The 20,134-nt window shown below is 44.6% G+C and overlaps 1 protein-coding gene across 9 annotated transcripts; it reads right to left on the reverse strand.

Annotated features, from left to right (window-relative positions):
* Positions 1-292: 292 nt before the first annotated feature.
* On the reverse strand, positions 293-18,829 carry tle3a (TLE family member 3, transcriptional corepressor a). 9 transcript variants are annotated; one of them, XM_028429944.1, is made up of 22 exons: positions 18,372-18,829; positions 17,722-17,875; positions 17,038-17,138; positions 16,763-16,826; positions 15,443-15,487; positions 11,297-11,359; positions 10,975-11,049; positions 9,389-9,415; positions 7,477-7,681; positions 7,046-7,053; positions 5,436-5,558; positions 5,085-5,135; positions 4,842-4,994; positions 4,241-4,373; positions 3,933-4,108; positions 3,727-3,800; positions 3,392-3,641; positions 2,724-2,971; positions 2,455-2,602; positions 2,207-2,357; positions 1,924-2,000; positions 293-1,633 (listed from the first exon to the last, which is right to left on the reverse strand). In XM_028429944.1, the coding sequence occupies exons 2-22, from the start codon at positions 17,743-17,745 to the stop codon at positions 1,526-1,528; spliced, it is 2,304 nt and encodes a 767-aa protein (XP_028285745.1). In that variant the 5' UTR covers positions 17,746-17,875; positions 18,372-18,829; the 3' UTR covers positions 293-1,525. The 9 variants fall into 9 exon arrangements, with proteins under 9 accessions (XP_028285745.1, XP_028285744.1, XP_028285741.1 ...); XM_028429943.1 differs by having other exon boundaries at positions 9,389-9,418; XM_028429940.1 differs by having other exon boundaries at positions 10,945-11,049.
* Between the last annotated feature and the right edge of the window lie 1,305 nt (positions 18,830-20,134).

The following is a 20,134-nucleotide window of genomic DNA, read 5'->3' on the forward strand; positions in this document are numbered from 1 at the left end:
ATTTTTCACTCATTACCTGACTCAATGCTAAACGAGCTGTTGGTGGTATTGATTCACATACACATAAGCATGGCATTTAACTCCATGTAGGTGTTTATACAAAGTGCTAAACTAGAACATTACTTTAGTTGGTGTAAGAGAACAGGATGCTGAGGATAAAGTTATGTGGAAGCAAATGATACGCTGGGGCGACCCCTGACGGAAACACCGTAGAAGATTATAAAAGGTACACGAAATTATATAAGACCTACAGAAACAGCAAGGCATCATCACTACAGAAATCCAGTCAAGGTGATTTTATATAAAAACAGTTTATTGATTTATCAACAACTGTACAATCCTTATGGATGATGAAGTGTATGCTACGCAGCCTAACTTGCGTTTATGCCGAGACCATTCCTGTCTATGAGAAGATTGCAGTGGAATATTATGAAATGCTGAAGAAAGCAAAAAGTATACCCAAAATGTCAAACGTGGTAATGGCTTTGCCTGCCATCTTTATGAATAACTGTGCTTCTCAGTCACAGGCATCAAACTACAGAGGCAATAATTAATGCTTATAGACTGATGACTAAACTTTGCGGAGTGGAGCCATGAATTTCCGCACAATAGTTGAGTCAGACTGAGCTCAAGTCACAGCGACTTCTCCATGAAACCCATCAGTCATCCAGTTGATAGTTATCCATTATGGTGTTGTAGAAAGCAGCCAGTGTTCAGCGATAGGTCTTCATTTCAAAGAAGAATTTCTGCTGACCAGGACCAAAGGGTAAACATAACTGGAAACTATGATTTTCTCCTTCTTCCAGTTTGAAAAGGCGACTTTCCAGAATTCTCTACTGCTAAAATCCATGGGACAAATGTCTGTGTTACAGCAAATAGCGAAGAAAAAAAAGCGTTGTCAGGGAGGAAAAAAAAAAAAAAATCCAAATTAGATTTCCGAAAAGGTCATTCTGGACAACGAACATGAAAAAAAAAGCCAAGGAGGGAAAAAACTGAAATAGAATATCCTCTTACAAAGTCCTAATCTAATTTCCATCCCCAGAGGGGACAGAAAATCACGGAGAGAACAAGAAAGGACCATCACAAGCGTAACTGGACACCAAAATATAAATCTATAAAAGGCCTTTTATTACTCCATTATGTACACTTTTCACAGGACCTCCAAGGAGAAGCTCCAAAACGAAGCGCTGCTTCTTGTTGTGTCATGGAACTTTATCTCCACATTAAAAAGGACGAATAAAAAAGAAATTTCCAACAAACAAAAAAAACAGCAAGACATTATTTTCTTCTTAGTGCCTTAGAAAACTGCACTCGCTGTACAAGTGTTAATTGTATGAGGGAGGAAGGACAGAGCCGAAGAACACAGCATCCAGGGACTCAACAGCACCGCTGTCCATGTCAGTCTGGCACTGCCAAACTTCCTGCCCATCCACCCCGGGGCTGCAGGCAACATCCATGCTGTCTGTGTGAGGGAAGGTAGATGGAGGAAGAGTCTACGGTTCCTGAGCATGAACATGCTCCAATCCTAATAGATCACTTCATATACAGTGGCCTTCTTGTCACCAGAGCCTGTCACAATGTACTTGTCGTCCGTTGAGATGTCACAGCTCAGGACAGATGAGGATTCCTTGGACTGTTTAGAGGAAAGAAAAAAACATAGAAACGTTTAAGTTGTGGAGGAAGTTAATGAACTCGCCTTCATTTAAAGTAAGGTGGAGAAGATTAGCTGACTACAGAACAAGATTAGATTGCAGTGACATCAAATTCTGGCCTGACAGCCCTCAAAAAGACTTCTTTGTCAGGTCAATAATTCAGGTTCAGTTTTCACTGATAGGATAGTCCTGTCAGACAGCGGTCGCTGTGCCCTTCCTCTTAGAGACAACTTTTGGCCTGGCTGCAGACACAGTGTATTGATCTGAATACCTGGAATATGCTGGCGCCATATGGAGTCCTCCAAGCATTCAACAGATTGTCCTTCCCCGTGCTTACGAACCATTTACCTACAAAGAAAACAATAGTGCTGTCAAGACATAAAGCAGTAGGAGAAAATACCCACAAATAAAGAGTTAGAACATCTGTAACCTTGAGACAAACAATAGGCGGTAAAAAGGGCACTGCGGTTTTAGCAGTAAATAAAATAGGGCAGGCAAAGGCCCTCTGTGCAGTTCAGTAGAGTCAGCATCTCTTTTTGTGTGTTGGTTCATACCACAGTAGGCGAACTTGAGGGAGAGGACACAGCTCTCGTGCAGGTGGAGCTGATACTTGTCAGGCTTTGAATGGTGAAGCACCTCCACATTGCTGCTCTCCATACCAACAGCCAGCCATTCTCCAGTTGGACAGTAACCCAAGGAGAAGATCTGCTCATGGGGCAGAACAAGAATTAGTGACAGGGCTAAAAGGTAAGCAGCATTTACAGCAGGCCTGTGATTGTGTATATGTGTGACAGGACTGTACCTGTGAAGTGAAGTCATGCTGCTGCAGCTGCCGACCCTCCCTCAAATCCCAGGAGCGAACGGTGTTATCAAGACCACCTGTCCACAGCTTAGTACCATCATGGGATATGTCAATACAGCTAGCACCATCTGTATGACCCTGGAACTGCCTACAATCAAAGTCAAAGGCCATACAAACAATTATTGACATACCCTTTTAACAGGGACTCACACAAGAGCAATTCTGTTGTGGGGCCAAAGCCCACACACTGTGTATAATTTTTCCCCCACCTAACGAGTGTCTGGTTGTGCAAGTCCCAAACGGCAATGTTTCCATCACTGCAGCAGGAGAAGCAGACTTTGGCGTCGGGGCTTATAGCCAAGGCGTAGCACGCTGGGGCTGAGGAGGTGAGCTCAGCTTTGATGCGGGGTGTCTGAGAGGCCAGATCCCAGATGGTCAATGTGCTGGCCTCCCCTCCAACAATCAATGTGCGACCATCAGGCAGCAGCTTACAGGAGCGGATGTAGTTTTCCCTGTTCTGTTGCACAGAGGACAAAGTGAATCAATACATGGTCAGGGCAGTGGAGCCAGAGAGAGATTATCAAACAATTCGTACGAAAACAGAATGAAAATCCTGTTGTCATATTAAACAACCCAGAGGGTTTCCCCAAACCTTATCTGAACCAAGCAGCAAAATTTTAAGCTTGGTGCATTTACATATTTAATAGAGGATGTTTACAATTAAAGTTAACTATGAATAATCAGTAAAAAAAAGAACTCTCTTCTATTTTATACAAATTCACAGTAAAATCATCAGCTGCTTTCTGTATCAGTGCATTTGATGTGAAACTGTCAGTGTGAAGTGGCCCTCACATAACAAAGGATAATCCCATTGTTTATGGAATGAGGCAAGAGAATCATATCTTTTGAAAGTATAAAAATTAGCAGAGGTCCTCACCAAACAGTCCAGTTGGGACACAGGGCTCTTGCTGCCAGGTTGGCTGATGTCCCAGATTTTGACACAGCCTTTGCCACCAGTGTAGACATGACGTGTGGGGTTGCTAATGGTAACTGCACACACCACCTCACCATGGCTCAGTGTGTTGATCTGACGGGCATGACGTGGAATTCCGGGGCCAATCAGGGCATCCGGTGGGAAGGGAACAGGTTGCATTTGGCCATCGGCACTGACGTGGAAGGAGTACGCTCTGAAGGAGAAGACAGACCAGTTAGTGTTTGATAGCACTGCTGTTGTTAAAAGATGAATGCCAACACATCTGGTGACACACTCACGGTTTGCCGCCAGAAATGGATGTGAGGCTTGCTGGAAGGCCGGGAGCTCTCATGTGGGTGTGTGGATCAAAACCCTAAAAGATGGCAAGATGGAGAGGTTTGAGTAACAAATCCCTTACTGACCTATGATCACAGCAAAATCTCACATGAAACTATGTGCACTGCTCTTAGATGATACCAAATACAGCTACATAAAAATTGGTTACCATGGGGGAGCGTCCATAGGCTGCAGCTGCTGCAGCACTCATCTGGGGGGAGATGTGTAGACCAGCATACACCCCAGGACTAGTCAGGCCTCCATTCATTTCATGATGGCCCATCATGGCAAATGGGGTGGGATAGGAGCCTGCGATGGACAGAGGGGTACGCAAAGCTGGGGCTGCTGCAGACAAAAGCAGAAGACGGATATCAGTCTGTGACTAAATTGTGAGTTGTGGAAAAACATTTATTTTTTTTATTTTTTAAATGATGATGGTGATTTCAGTTCCTAGAGAAGAGAGAAAATGGTACCAACCGAGAGCTTCCATGCCTGGTGGTTTGCCCAGGATGGGTCTGAGCCCAGGAGTGGAGCTGGTGCCAGGAGTAGGGGCATCGTTGCGGGGGGTGGGGGTGTTGGATTTGAGACCAGGCGTAGAGGATTTGTCATTCTGTCAGGGGAAGGAGAGAGCAAGCACATTCACAATCCCAGAAAGCAGGCACTGTGCAGACTGACAATTTGAGAGCAAACTGAACTTAATCCAATCTAATTCTGACAACCCTCATAGTCCTGCAGAGCCATAAACTGCTATTTATTCTAAAACCTATTATGGTCACAATGGAGATGGGGCCGTTTTTATCCCCTTACTGCTCTGGCTTTAATCTTTTAGTGAGGCAGAGGGGAAAAAACCTGGAATAGTTAAATACATTGCGCTATTAACAGAGACGACCTGACTGATCCTGATGCAGGACAATATTATCCCTGACGTTTAGTCATGCACTTAAAGCACTGACAGCCATTCCTAATCCACTGCAGAAAACGTCCTAGATCTATTTGCACACATCCCTTTGCTCTGTCTGCAATTCTCATTTAAAACCCTTTCTGTCCTAGTTTGTCCACAGTTCCCTTGATGACTTACGTGACTGAGCTCCTTGGCCTTTGAGGACGGGGTGCTTCCAGAGGACGCCACTGATGCAGGGCTGTTGGGAGTGTCCTTCTTTGGAGGGCGGGGTTTATCAATGCCATTTTCAGGTGGTGAGTGGGCTGGACTTGCACGTGGAGTGGCAGGATCCTGGAGAAATAAAGCAACACATTTAGATATTTCCACAACATCTTAGCACATGTCATAATATATTTATACATTATTAACTATCCTGCTCACCTCATTTGACACATCTACCACCAAGTCATCGCTCTTCTCCCCATCACTGTCCTGTTGGGACAATTAGCAAATCAGTCAACAAAGACACATTTGAAACACACCTCTGAAAACCAGGGGACCTTTGGAGCAGTTACTTTTTAGGAAATAATCATATTTGTCTTCTTGCTGAGTTTTGGATGCGCCAGGAGCCAGGAGCAGTAACTTCCTGGAGTCTTGTTGTCACTGTAAGGTTGCCAGGCAACCAGTAGAGACTCCAGGAAGTAACTGTTCTCTAGCCAAAGACTGTCCTGCACAAAGTCCCAAGTGTATAGTTTTTCATATTTATTGGACAACATATAAAATGCTCCTTACATATCTACTCATACTGTCCTTCTCCTCCACTTTGCGTTTCTTTGATTCCAAGCTGTAGTCTGAAGAGCTGCGATGCTTCTCACTGGCTGTGCGTAAGCTTTCTGAAGGGGATATGGAATTATTCTGCAAAGAGAAAACCCAAACACGCTTTATTACCATTTTGTCAGCGAGTCATTCATGCAATAGAAAATCACAGAGAACACACAGTGCCAACCAAAACAATAAAAATGCCTCATTCACACAATGATGGATACAGCAGACTCTTAAAATGCAGCTGTAGGGCCAGGTCCAAACAGTACCCTGACACCAGCCAAGCCCGATCTCACACACAAGCCTGTCCCTGGCCACACAACAGAATGGGCTGTTATCTGAACTGAAAGGAGGAGGGCTTGTTTTCTGAGCTGGGCTCCCTCCTCCTCATAACTGGACAACAAACAGCCTCACAGGGACATGAGCAGTGTGTTGTGGCTGAACAGAGGCCCTTTTCTCCCGAGTTAGTCAGGCTAAGCGTGAGAGAGAGAAAGACAGGGGAGGAGAGACTGAGAAAGAAAGAGAGAGAGCGAGCAACTATATGTTGTGGGCACTGGACATTGATTGCTGCATCGCGCCTGGGCACCATGTCAGCTGAGGCTTTGAGCTCAGATAAAGAAAGAGAATCTATATCTTGCCAGTGGGCATGGCAGCGTGGGACTGACTGGTGCTTCTTCATGAAGCCTGCCCACACAAGCTGGGACAGCTCACTTCAAACACCAACAGAACGCGAGACACTAGGCAGGTGTCCAGCAGCTTTCACAGGAGTTTGCCGTTTGTCTGTCAACTGCCAAGTTCTCCTGATTCCCTGTGTCCCTCATCTGAGGACCAAAGCAACAACATGGACTAACTCAGCGGCAACCCAGAGACGTGAACAATGGCTGATGGACTAGCAGTCTGGGCAAAGGGCCACTGTCTGCATAATGGCTGACCTTTAAAGAGATGCTTAGCGTGACTCATTAACCAAAGTCACCACTCTACTATCAGATGACCTGGGACGAGAGCACAGAAACAAAACAGGCCGGCTAATCGCCCCAGGAGTTCCATTTCTTCAGACATGACTGCACCCATTCAGCTGGCTCAGCCTAAAGAAACACAATCTCACAGGCCCATCACAAGCCATCAGAGATCGCAGCATTTCAAATAAAACGCTTTAGCAGGTCCAGCCAGACGGGGTGGAGAAAAAGAAAACAAAACAACTCTACATTTGTGTTCATAAATATTCATCACATGCCAAGGAGAAGAAAGAATGAGCTGGTAAACAAGGGAGACAGTAGAAGGGATCAAATAAATCCTTTAAGAAGGGGAAGTCCAACTCCCTTTTTTAATTGTGATGAAATTACAAGGCTTCTAATCTCTCCGGCATGATACCAGTCATTTCCCCTCTGGATTAAACACGCAGGATTTATATTCCAAAACCTCATTCTTTAATAATCATTCTATTGAAAACAGAATTGTCCATGAAATCAGCACTGTCATGCAGTCAAGAAGAGTCTTCTCTCTTTGACATCTGTAGCGATGAAAGAAATGAATTATGAAACTAACAAACCCAGAAACAAAAAGCAGTTTTGGACACTCACCGCATTCTCTGTATCGCAGACATCACAATGGCAGTCGAGGTGATGATGAAACCGAGTGGAGCAAGGAGAAAAACAAGACAGTTAGCACATCATAACAGATGCTTCTGGCTGAACGTGTGAGAATCAACTGCAGGGCACAAGGCCCCTCTTATCACTGTGTATTGGAGCTGTTGAATAGCTTATACAGTCATGGGCTGGGAATGTACCAGCTCATTACCCAGACAGAATGTGAACAGACAGGATGTGCTCCTCACCTAAGGGCCCTACGTCTCTGCTCTAGAGAGTGAGAAGCACTCAACACTAAATTGGTTTTCGACTGTTTAACGTCTTTTCAATGGCATTAAAATTAATATACATTCCAATTCTTGAGGGATAAACTGCTTTGACAGTGAATGCCCAATTGGACAGCAATGTGCCTGAGTTCTCCTCACCTCTGTGCTCCAGATCGTGGTGGTTTTTCTCATCTTTCACTGGGAGGTGGGCTTGGCTGCCCAGAGCACCTAGTGCCAGCAGGCCTGATCCAGAGCCTGTCACAGGAGGGATGCCAGGTGGCTGCAGGCCTGATGGGTGAGGTGGCAGCTGGACTGGAGGCCCATGAGCAGCATGGGAAAGGTGCTGTGCCTGGAGCTGCTGCTGCTGTAAGTTGACAGTGAGATAGACAGACAGACACCAAGTGGGTCGGAGGGAAAAGGCAAGGAGAAACCACACACTAAACATGAGGCTGATCAGCTAAACCCCAAACGATATTAGCACATTCACACATCTATTACTGTCAGGAACTCCTCAGTGTCGTTTCCATACCAGGCCAGGGTGACATAAGCCCTAGATCTGTACTGAGGAGAGTCGATGTTATGACTAACAATCTTCTCAGCATGCCAAATTTAGGAGGCCTTTAATCACTCAGGGTTAGTAGTGCAGATTGAATAGAAGCAAAATATTTGATTTCAGAAAACAGCAAAGCTGTAAACGGAGACATTTGTTTCACTTAAGCTGCTGCATGTTATACTGCTGCACCACAAGCTGTTGTGCCATCAGTGAGTTGAGCATTCGTCTTACAGAACATAAAGCTGTATGGGAATCTGTCAGCCTGTGGGCTAAACAACTCTGCTTTTTAAACACTTCAAAAACACAACCCGTGTCTGTTTACTACTCTCATATTCATGTTCTTGGACTGACAGAACATGAATCATTTGCACACCCAAACTTTAAGAGACTGAGGGAACGCTAAGTGCCAGGAGTTGGCACTCCTTCCCTCCCACTCTAAGCCTTGGAGTGTGTTTTTGAGTGTGCGTCTGGAAGGCTGCTCTGGGAGCCAGGACCAGGGGTCCCATGCTGGCACTCAGTCAACCCTCCAATATTCACCATCAATATTTGAAAGGCACAGGGAAATGGATGGGAGTTAAAAGGCACTCAGCATGGAAGTAAGCAGTTTAAAGCAAGGTTAAATAATACTTAGCTGAGACACCAATAAAAACATCAGCAATTTATTACCCGTCTACGAGCCAGCTGAATAATTCAGCAGCTGCTACAGCATGCACCTCTCTGTTTTACAAGACGGACTTCAATCAATGGCCATTTGTGGCCATTCCAGGAATATTAGGCCAGGGGGGGACAACACATTGAACAAGGTGCTGGCAGGCCAAACACATAGTTAAAAATACATAAAGCAGGAACTTGCTTTCAAATTCAGTTTTTAAAAAACAAAAATAGTCTCAGCAATACAGAGTGCATTTACTCTGAAAACATGTCCTGCTACTAGATTGCAAAATAGAAATGTTTTTAACTTGCAAACCTGTCCTTTGCTCCATGAGCAGATGTCAATCCAATTACAAAATGTATCCAGGACAAAGAGAAAGAGAGTGAGAGAGCACAGGGAGTCCAAGAGAGAGCGAGTGTGTTATTATATTGTGTCCATGAGGAGAATTAAGGAGCCAGTTCATTGGCAGGGGAGAGCCATCCTTGCTCTTTGTGTTTAATGAGGCACTGATGGGTAATAAGCATGGTTGATCAGCAAGAGCCCTCATTAGAGGTCCATAAATGAAGACAATAATAAATAAAGAAAAGAGGCGTCTGGCCTATTTCCTCTAATTTAATATTCCAAGATAAAGACCTACTCTTTGCCCCCTTTTCCCCTCAGACGGAGTGTAGCTACACAGAAAAAAAACAAATGGGCAAAACTTTGATTAAAATATATTACAGCAGCCCCGGGTGTACTAATAAACTAACTATAGTGAAATTCGTAGCACTTGGCTGCCATGCAACATGCACAAGCCCTTCAAACCCAGGCGTGTGCACACACTCCTAAGTCCACAGCACAAGCAGATATTTGTGGATCACACTGACCATGAGAGCAGGGTAGGAAGCTTGCTGCTGCTGAAACGGAGGACAGGCGGATGTAACTACAGATGTCTGCTCTACATGCTGTATTACAGTCAGAAATGTCTTTCCTCATTTGTTTTAAAACAAAGAGATTATCTGGTTGGCTGCTCAGAAGCAAACAGAGCTCATCTGACCTGCTTCTTGTTGATTTTTGTGCATTTTCTGATCAGACAGGAAGCACCTCCACTAGTTACTGTAGGTTTGTCTCAACGCTAGCAGCTGCCCTAGTTGCATTCTATTAATGGCCCTCAGCTCCATCAATAAGACATGCAGCTGGCTCCTAGTTGTTGCCCGTCTGCCTGGCACGCTCTTTCACCCCACCTTGCTTTACAATATACATGAGGGCCTTGGCATGCCTACAGAGCTTCTCCCTAATGAATAACTAATAGAAAGGTATTCGTAAAACATACAGTAGCTACTTGGGTGGATGCCTCAAAGTCCTAATGACACATAGGACCCTACACTGCACTAAGACCATGAATGGGCTCATCAAATATTTCATAAAATTTGTACCAATTTTAAATTTATAACCACAGTAAAACAAAACAAGCTACACCTTCTAATGTACAGCAACATTATACACACAGGAAGGAACCACAATTTTAATACAATTTAAAGAAAAAATGCTTGCAGCCACTGTGCTTCAGTGAAAGTGGTAACAAAATATTTGTTTTGGTTAGACAGATAAAAAAACAGCTATCCATAACCTCATGTTACCTACTCAGACAAATTCTAGGGAGCAATTATCCCAGAACAAAAAGTCACCAGGGGGGCATTAATTGAATTCCAATATGTGCCTCCAGTCATCAAGTAAGCCCTCTGGGTCTGTCTCCTGTGCATGCTAAAGATTCAGGTGTAGTAATAAAATCATTGATAGTCTGTGCTTTGTATCGTGGGTGAAACCAATCACCTCTGCTTTAAGAGGGCAGGGTGAGTACAGCTGATCAATGAGCAGCAGATGGTGTTTTGAAGCAGTGATGAACACCACACATCACTGCAGCGAGCAAAGAACTGCGTGCAGACCTGCGATGGCTGACTTCTGTCTGTACCGCCTGAACTAGCTTGCAGCGCTCGCTTTATTCTGTTCACCCTCAGCCTTTTAATTCCCACAGCTATCCAGGTCAACAGTGAGGGATGAGGCTCCTCGTTAAAACCTTAGCCAATTAAAGCAATACAGGCTGCGAAGGGGATCTCAAGAGCTCTCAGGCTCGCATTTATAAACACACAACAGGGCAGTGAAGATGCCACCGAATCCAAAGCTGAAGTAACAGGCCAGCACGAGAGCTGCACTCATGTGTTTAGTTTTGAATCGATCGGTGAGGGATATTATATTGGAATATATATATATATATATATATATATATATATATATATATATATAAAGACATTTGATTTAAGAGGCAAATCACTTTAACGTTTCTACTCCCTTATTAGCTCTATTAGAGTACTATTCACAGAATTTCTATGCAGGTTTGCCCCTACCCAAGGTCAAATAAAGGAATAAAAGGGGGTATACACACGGTGAGAGGCAGATTGGGAAGTCCACGTACCCCGATGATGGCATTCAGCTCAGTCATAGTCACCTGCTTAGCCCTCTCCACTGCCTGAGCAACCTGCTGTTGGTGCTGTGGGAAAACAAAAAAGATTGTTGGAACATCTATTACGCACCCACACGCACTTATCTGTGAATTTCACACTCAATTTTCATAGAACTACTTGAAATAACACTTAAGTCAAATGTCCTTACACACAATTACTCATAACAGCTTAACCTGACTTTTTTGATCGTATCTTTATAATACAGACAACAATAAGTGGATTTATTGTAGTACTAAAGTGTGACACTGTTTGGAAACCACATTCAAAACTCACCTCTTGTGACAGGAAAGGCATAATTTGAGCTAAAATTGCGTTGAGCCGTTTAGCAATCTCCGTCTGCAAAACAGAAGGGGAGCAAAATGAGACGGTAAAGTATGAAACAGACAGTGACTTCATGTAACCCCGCCTTTAATGTTTACACCGATTAAGTCAATTACTGCGGCAATCAGAACTGCTTGACTCAACATCCTCTAAACAGCGTGATATTGACATTTGAAATATTTAAAACATTAGGAGAGCCCAGGGGGATGGTGCACAGCTGTGCTGAGAGTGCACTCCATGCTAAACGGATATGAGCAGGCAGAGTGCTGCTGTGTTGAGAGGATCCTCTCTCACTCTGCCCTCCTTCCCCTCATCTGCAACTGCACTGTCCTGCAGTTAACCTCAGAGTTAAACCACACCACCACACCCCAGGAAGGGAGGCCCACTAACCAGACTGCACTGTTTACTTACATGTGACAGTGTAAGCACTTTACAACTGTAGCTCTGCAGAGTGAGCAAAGATAACAAACCATAAGAACCTTGTGGCTAACACACCCCAAATCTATCAATACCATTAAGAGACAACGACCTGGCCTGTGATAAGAGTGCAGTATGAAGCTCAGCCTTTCCAAGAATGAAGCCCAAGCCATTTCTCACTGCAATCAAGTGCCAAGCCCACCGCCCTTCTAGCTTCCCATCTATCCACTGAGCCTTGCCTCCATTCTTCTGCTTGTCTACCAACTGCCATGGCAACGGCTGCAGCCCTATCTTGCTGGGATCATTATGCAAATGGCACCTCTGCTTGACCGTAACAGGCTTTAAAATCATATTACGTGCTTGGAGGCAGGTCATTAAATTGAATTTTCAGCCTGTCGATCACATGAACGTACCAAATGAATGGTGGATAAACGAAGCAATGGGAGGAGGTGTGCTGAGGGGGTGTGTGCCACCCCCTCTCCTGTAAAAAACGCAGCACAGCCAGCATGCTCTGCCTCCACCTCCTTCCAGGGATGGGAGATGAGTCTTTCAGGTTCAAGCTTTGCACTGGGAGCAGAAAAATAACAGTGCCAAAGCTACATCACCTATGGAATTTATGAGCTGCAGTTCAACCCAGGGCCACTGCGGAACACAAACACATCACAGGGATTTTCTCTTATTTTTCATTTGGAGCAGTACACACAATGTACTTTGCAGACCACCAGCTTATTTATTACACATGGCAGAAATGCCAGGCAGTTTTGGCAGCCAGACATATTACCTCTGAGCAGAGCCAGAGAGATTGGAGAGTAATGTCCAACAGAATGAGACCTGCTGACCCAAGCTGCAACATGGATAGCCACTTAGCTAGGCAAGCCAGCAGGACAAACAACAAGCTCAAGATGAAACTGAGGCAAGCCTAGGATCAGAGGCAATAATGTGGCATGTGTTAGATAAAGTACAACAGTTTGTAGGATAACAGAGATCATAACTTGATTATTGCCCGTCGACAGAAAGGAGGCCAACGTCTTGTCTCCTCAGCCACACTATTAAAGTGTCCGACATCTAATAAAGTACTTCCAGGGTTAGATGAAGGTTTTGTGGGCATTAGTATTAATGCATTGTATTAAGTGCTCCAGAAAGAGCCGAAGAAGACCCTCAGAAATGGTTGAAAAGCTACAGAGCTTGTATAATCCATGTTTGCTGAGATAAGCCATGTAAATAGCAGTCGAACATTTGACAGGATTTGTGAAAGGGCCTTGAGCGCACAGTCCATTCCTCTGTAGCTTACCGTCATGGTGACAGCTGGCTGGAAGAGGTCAGGAGGTGGCTGATCTACTGTGCCCTAAACAACTGGCAGCCTCTACACTCTCACAACACAACATGCAAATACATGGGAAAGGCATCAACTCAGCTCGCCGCTGCTGTCAAAACAGATACAGTGCAGTGCCGGGAGGATTTTTTTTTTGTTCGGCTGGCAGATAAAAATGGGGCTGTTGTCACTTTAAGTAGATGACAGCTTGGCCCTTGAGAGGCCAGCTTTGCACTGCTGCTACACAATTACAGGTACTCGGACCTGTGTAGCACCACTTTAAGAGCACTCTCAGGCTGGCTTGTCAGTGGTGCGCAGAGAGGTATTCGCCTATTGCTATCAGCAATGGGAAAATGGACTCCAGACACTGATGAGTATTAAATGCAGAGGAAAAACAACTGGTGGCTCGATCCATCTATAAACAATACTTGACTAGTCATACTTAAAGAGTTTTGGCGGTTTTTCCAAAGATGACATCATTGCCTGATGCAGTTTCTCTAAGCCAGAAAACTGAGATGCTGCAGAAATTTGATGTGAAGCAAGTCCAGAATAAATTTCTAAAGGCATATAAAGTTATCAGTATTGATCTGCTCGAAGCCAAAAGCATGCCTAAATGGATACATGAGTCATTATTCTGATTAACCTTGTCAGCTACAGCTGTCAGACTGTTATTATTTTTATGGCCAAAAGTACAACACAATCTTAAAACAATACACTTATTATAATAAAAACAGCATTAGACCATAGGCCTCTCAGTTTTGCCAGATTTTAAACACAGTTCAGTAACTTTCCGTTTCTCTAAGTGGAGCTGACACCCAACAGTTCACACCCTGAAATTATTACACTGCTGTCCAGTCCCACATGACAGATTGGAGAATATAGAAGCACTGATGTCTTGGGGAGCCACAGTTTCTCAAACCACTTGTACGCCTCTTTTGTATGAACACTGCAGACAGTCTGTTGGCTGACCAAGTTTGCTTTGGCACTCAGTACAGCAGATACTTTGCTACTTAGCAAATGATTCCTGCAGCAAATCTGACTTCAGGTAACAGCCAAATCTGATTAAACCTCACCAACATACAACAGCCCCAGACCCCACGCAGCTCTCGGAAACAAGCACCATATGACGGTAATTACTGGCTGACATCATGCAGCACAAATTAGCCGTTTGCATCCACACACCGTCACGGCTGATAGAGAGGGATCAGATAACAGCACCACCGTCAGTCCATCTTAGCTGTGCTGGTGTGTGCATTTTGAAATCTGAATTATGTTCCTGCACAGTAATGAAAAAGGCACAGTTAGAGGAATGAATTTCCTCACTGTGGAATAAATCTCCTGGCAGGAAAATAATATGCCTGTGTGCATCCAATAATCCATCCCAACCCTGCCTGTTAACCACTCCCCATCTTCTCCTCCTCCTCCTCCCCTGCCTGAGCCGTAAGCTGGGGTAGCTGCATGGATGGGGCCCGCACTGTTTGCTCACAAACATGCCGTTCAGCAGGTTAGGGCCCCACTGATGAATTATTCAAGTGCTTCCATCAGCTCTGTTGAGGTTCCTGATAAAAGTCAGGCGCTAAAATGGATCAGTCGATTAACCTGTTTACACAGAGCTGGGCTGTTACCCCCCTCCCCCCAGCTCTATTCTGTGACTTGTCTCTGGCTCCCATTCCCCTCCCCCTTTTCTTTCCTCTGCCTGGCGATAAGTGCCTGACAGAAGCTATCAGAGCGACCCAAGCCCTGACAGACATGTGGCAGCGTGATACACGGCCCAGACACTGATGGATCACCCTACCACACCAATCCGCCATGCCACCAATGCTGTCATTAGCCAAGCTAGGCCGCTGCATGGAAAGGGACAGCTCACTGGTTTAAGAGCAGCATGCAATGGAATCTCTGGATTAGTCATACATGCGAACGTTATAACTACAGGTATCGGTGCGATTGATCTGTGGAGCAATACAAAATAGGATCTTTTGACAAAGATAAGGAAACTATAAGTGACTAAAGGACATTTGCTCTGCTCTTGTAAATGCAGATCATCTCAAATAGAAACACTAACCTATCAGTAGGCCTCTCTTTTTAATCATTAAGTTAAAGGCTGAGCCAAAGTCTACCTTTAATCTTATCAACAGGCTGAGTCAAATCCAGGCTTTACACACCATGCAAATTTTTTTTAAAGGGTCACAGCAGTTATACAAGCGGTGGTACATGTTTGCAATTGTGTTGTCTTGTTTTGTGTGTAGTAGATGTGCCTGTTTACAGCCCATTAGTGATGCTCAGTTCAGTGGCTCCTCCTGGGTCTGACATCCCCTGACACTGTGGAAAACCAATGAGCTGAAAAATAGGAGAAACAAGATGGTACCTACCTGTTTGTGCATCTCTATGTTCAACCCGTAGGACATCTCATAGTACTGAAATTAAACAAAAGACAGTCAGTGTAATTAAGCTGTTCATAGTTATGATCAGAAAGAAATAAACATACACCTGCATACAGCCACAAATAATTGTGATTTATTTTTTTTCATTATCACATCATCACGTGGTTTTAAACATCAGGCGAGAAACCTAAAAAAAAATCCTGCTTCTGGTGATAAACTAAGATCAGACAAAAAAAGAATTCTTTGAACAGCTGACAGCAAATAAGCCAATAAATCAATCTTCTGTTGTTCATAGTGCCCAGACAGAGAGAAGAGGGTCAGATTTATTGATCACCATCTTAAGCCCTTAGATCTCCATGATGTCTGTTTACTTAGTGTAACGCGATTGCTCAACACTCTTGATATTTCCAGCCAGGTCAGTCTGTCTGGCTGAAATGTAATCCGTGGAGCCCACAAGTGGCAGCCAGGGCAGAAATGGCTTTCCAGTCAGCGTCTATTTGATGAGGCCAATGCATTATTCAGTCCATTAGCTTCTTCGAAAATTACTCTCAAACAAGAGAGCCATTCTGTCTGAGATCAGAGCCTCACAGCCATGGCGTAACCTGACACCCAACTGCTGGCTGTGGGATACTTCCCTACATGTTTACCTAACCTCCTCCTTGTCAGGCTGACATGTTGTTTTTCAATGAAAAAAAAACTTTAATTTAAGCTTGGTTTAAATCTTCCCTGGTGTTTACCTGGGACAGCAAAGCACACTTGTCACTGAGGAACCTTTTTATTGCATCATGTCTGAACTCATTTGTTACATCAGAGTCACACCTATGTTTTTCTAAGTGGCTGCTGAAAAGAAAGCTAATAGTTAAGATTTGTAAAGACACACACACACACAAAAACTGCAGTGTTTTCCATGTCCTCCATTTTGTTTACTGTGGTGCATTTTCACACACACACAACTCACTGGGCCTCCAACTAATTTATGGCCATGCATATGTCTGAGCGTGGAATCTCCTAGGAGAATAATCTGATCAGCACACACAGAGGGCAACGCTGCAGTCGACCCTTGGAGATCAGGGCGTGCTATAATGGAGCCTCGGCCCACTGCCGTCTGCCTGTCAGGAAGAGGTCCTCCGTAACAACCGGCTATAGCAATCCCCCCTGGGGGCTTTCACAGGCCTGTACCTGACACTCAACCCGCCCTAACCACCACATAGGTGATCACAATAGCCTGTCTCACTCCACCCCGACCAGATCTTCAACAAGCCGTGCAATCTGGAACCATAATTGCTCCCTATTGTAAGGTAATCTTACCATGACATAGTGGCGTTGCATCTCCGTCTTCTCATTGGCCAGCTTGTCATACTCCACCTTAAGACTAAAATAGAAGACAAGGTGTCATTTTCAAGAATCTCCGTCACTTCAATAACTCACTCACACTTAACCACTTGACAGCAGTGTACAAAAGGAAGAAAAAAAAACAGCCCTTTTCATTCCTGCAGAAGTCAACAACCAAATATTAGCCTTAACCTTTACAATCCAACAGAGAGTAAATGTTGACACTGTCAGACTTTGGTGATAATCATTACCTGTGATACTGGGCTTGCAAGAACTGAAATTCATCTTTAATCCTGTCACAAGACTCAGCCACTGTGAATTTGAAGCCAGGCTGACCGGGCTGATGTGGAGCCTGAAAAGAGGTAGTACAAAAAAAATATATAATATAATCAAAACAGTCCAGAGAAAAGTTTGATTCATCATTTTTTCCACATTGTGTCATTGTGGCACATTGTGTGCTGCTGAGAGGAGCTGAATACTTCTCACATAAGAGTTACTTTTCAGGATAATATGTCCTCTGCGGTAAGACATTACCACAGCAAAAAGAGGTGGGTCTGCTTCACACCTCCAAAAGCTATAACACTACATGAATAGGCTTTCACACTGCATATGAAAATCTAATTTCAAAAATAAATTAAAATCACCACCACCTGTCCTCACATTCAGCTCAGTCATATGGGCTGAGTAAATATCTCCAGGCATGCAAACCATCTGCATCCATTTACCACTAAGTGCATTTTCTGGTGTAACATATATAAACGTATTGTAATATAACCATATAGAAATCTGATGACCTGCATTTAAGGGCGGAAAACGCTTCGCAGGGGCAGATTTCAAAGCAGAGTGGAAATCAGCACAGTCAGGAAGCACCAACATCACTGCTGTGTGATAAATATGTAAGCTGCTGTAAGTATAGAGGAAGCGCGTCTTCTTACCGGATGTCGGCCTTGTGGATACATCTCGAAACGTATCCTTTGTTTATCTCTCCAGTGTGCAGGTCCTTTGGCAAAATGGTTGAAATTTGCTCACAGCCTCAGCAGACGGGGGTAATGGGGTGGGTGGGGAGGATTGGGGAGGTCGTGGAAAATCCTGTGTTAAAAAAATTACGCGGTTTAATCTACAGCTGTACAAGAAGAAGAAAAAACAACTCAGATTGTTTACAAATAAGTAGTCAGATCAGCAAATGAGTAGTCCCAGCTACTGCTGCAGGTCGATCCATGTCAGAAAGCAGCACCAGCCGTGCGCTTCCGTCTCTTTGATGACCTTAATCGGTCAATGGTCAGCAAAAAAAATCTCAATTTATAATTTAATGCACACACAACACTGGCCACTCGAAGACGTCACTTTTTCAGTCGTACGTTGTTTTAATACTTGCATCAAGATTCGCTTGTGAGTGAATCCAATCTTGACTGATGTTCGTCAAATGACCAAAAAACACCCCGCGTCTCACAGGCAGGCCACAGCCGACAGCAGCTGGCTTCCACCTACTGTTTGACTCCGCACAGCAGAGCCATGGAAGTCGAGCGCTGCTGAGCGTACACCCGACAAACTGTGAAAGAAATCAACAGCTCGGCTGTATACATACCCGCGAGTGCGTCCTAAGCGTCCGTCCGACTTGTGTTCGCGAAGAAAAAAAAGAACAGACAAGGCTGTAATTCATGTGTTTAATCCCTCGTAGTGTACGCGTGGTGGACGCAGTTCTCGACAAGCATCCTCTCTCTCTTTCTCCCTCTCTCCAGAACGCACCCAGCCAGACCGAGGAGAGCAGTTGGGAGAAAATTTGGTGCGGTCGGGCTCGATTAAACTACTTTATTCTTCTCAGCCGCGAACCTCCGAGGAATGTGAAGCCTTGGTGGCTGGTTAATCCCAAAAAAAGAAGAAGAAGAAAAAAATAAATATGTCCTGAAAATCTGTCTTCCGACACGAAGAGGTTGAAGATTCTTTAAAAGCGTAACATGGTACTCTCCACAATCTCGCATTTCCCCCAGTTGTCCAGTTTACCCCGGTTGCCACACACAGGCAGCAGGGCTGAACTGCCGTGAAAGCGCCTATCTGTCCAATCGGATTACTGGGAAGGAATACGGCCACATCTGCCTATCGGAGAGCGACGGCCCCCACGTGGGGTGCAACGATACATGACATCATCCCGCGGATCCACAAGGCATCATCCGTCCGTCCCACCGTGTACAACAACAACAGCAGGCATTGATGTGCCGACGATGATATCCAAATTTGACAGAGACAGCACAGATTCCACATCCGCGCTTCATTAGTGTGTTTGCTTTTTTTTAACGCCGCCGAAATAAAGTTGATGATTTTTTTTTTGGGTGAGACCACCGGCGGGACGGGGAGGGAGGGAGGTATGGAGGGGGTGCGCGGTGCAACAAGCATTCTGTTTTTTTTTTTATCCCCATACAAGGAAAAAGGGGGAGTTTGTTTGTAGAACATGGCTGTAAATGTCAATTGATTTTACTCTGAAATATACAAAGTAACAGCCAAACCCTGAAACATTCAGGTTTAACCCCACACCAACACACACACACCGTGAAGGGCGCAATAATGACCAATCGATCGACGACATGGACCAAATTAAAGCGTCTCCGACATAAATTTTTAGTTTCTCTTACACACCACGCCGGCGCGCCCACCTATCAGCATTTGGGTGCGATAGTTTCACAGCGGGTGAGAGAGAGGGGGGAGGGAGAGGAGGAGATGATTGCCTTTGTGTGATATGAACATCAGCCATGTCTGAAGCGCTGCCTCTGCGCCTTGTTTTGAAGCTTCAGCTCTCGCCCCCACGTGGGACTCCTCTGCGGCTTTAAGGCCTCTCGTCCAATGGCAGCGCGGCGCACTTACTCGCCGGCTTCTCATTGGTCCGCCGGCGCAGGACCTGTCATTCACGGAGCAGCGTTGTCAATCAATACCACGCGGGGTCAAGCGCTGACAAATGCCTGTGCTCCTCGGTCCTCTGCCTGTGAATAGAGCCTGGAATGGCTGCTTAATTAGCTTCGAATGGCTTTTCTCTCCAGTTCAAACAATCTGTTACCACCACGTGGTAATGAGAGCCTACATTAAACAAAGGAAGAAAGGAAGCATGCAAACAGTTGTAACATTACAACCTGTAGTTTTCCTTTACATGTGGGCCTATGTAACCAGCACACAAAGGGATCGTGTTTACCTTTATCACAAAGACCTGTTCCAACATTAGATAGGATATAAACACTATGCATGTTGAAGACCAAAAACAGCCTTTTTGTTTCACAAAATCAGCTACTAGTTTAAAAACAGCAGATGCACACAGCCTAATTATATCATCTTCACTCCTTAAGCTGCTTAATTGGCAAAATC

The sequence above is a fragment of the Parambassis ranga genome, chromosome 19 (genome assembly GCF_900634625.1).
Source record: "Parambassis ranga chromosome 19, fParRan2.1, whole genome shotgun sequence".
Taxonomy (NCBI): Eukaryota; Metazoa; Chordata; class Actinopteri; family Ambassidae; genus Parambassis; species Parambassis ranga.

What these genes read in the sequence shown, in the direction of transcription:
- tle3a (XM_028429939.1), bottom strand. Translation starts at nt 17,745, where the DNA reads ATGTATCCACAAGGCCGACATCCG. An exon ending in TGCCTTTCCTGTCACAAGAG is followed by an intron (nt 11,050 to 11,296) that starts GTGAGTTTTGAA and finishes GTTTTCCCACAG; the next exon opens with CACCAACAGCAGGTTGCTCA. An exon ending in TGGTAGATGTGTCAAATGAG is followed by an intron (nt 4,995 to 5,084) that starts GTGAGCAGGATA and finishes TTATTTCTCCAG; the next exon opens with GATCCTGCCACTCCACGTGC.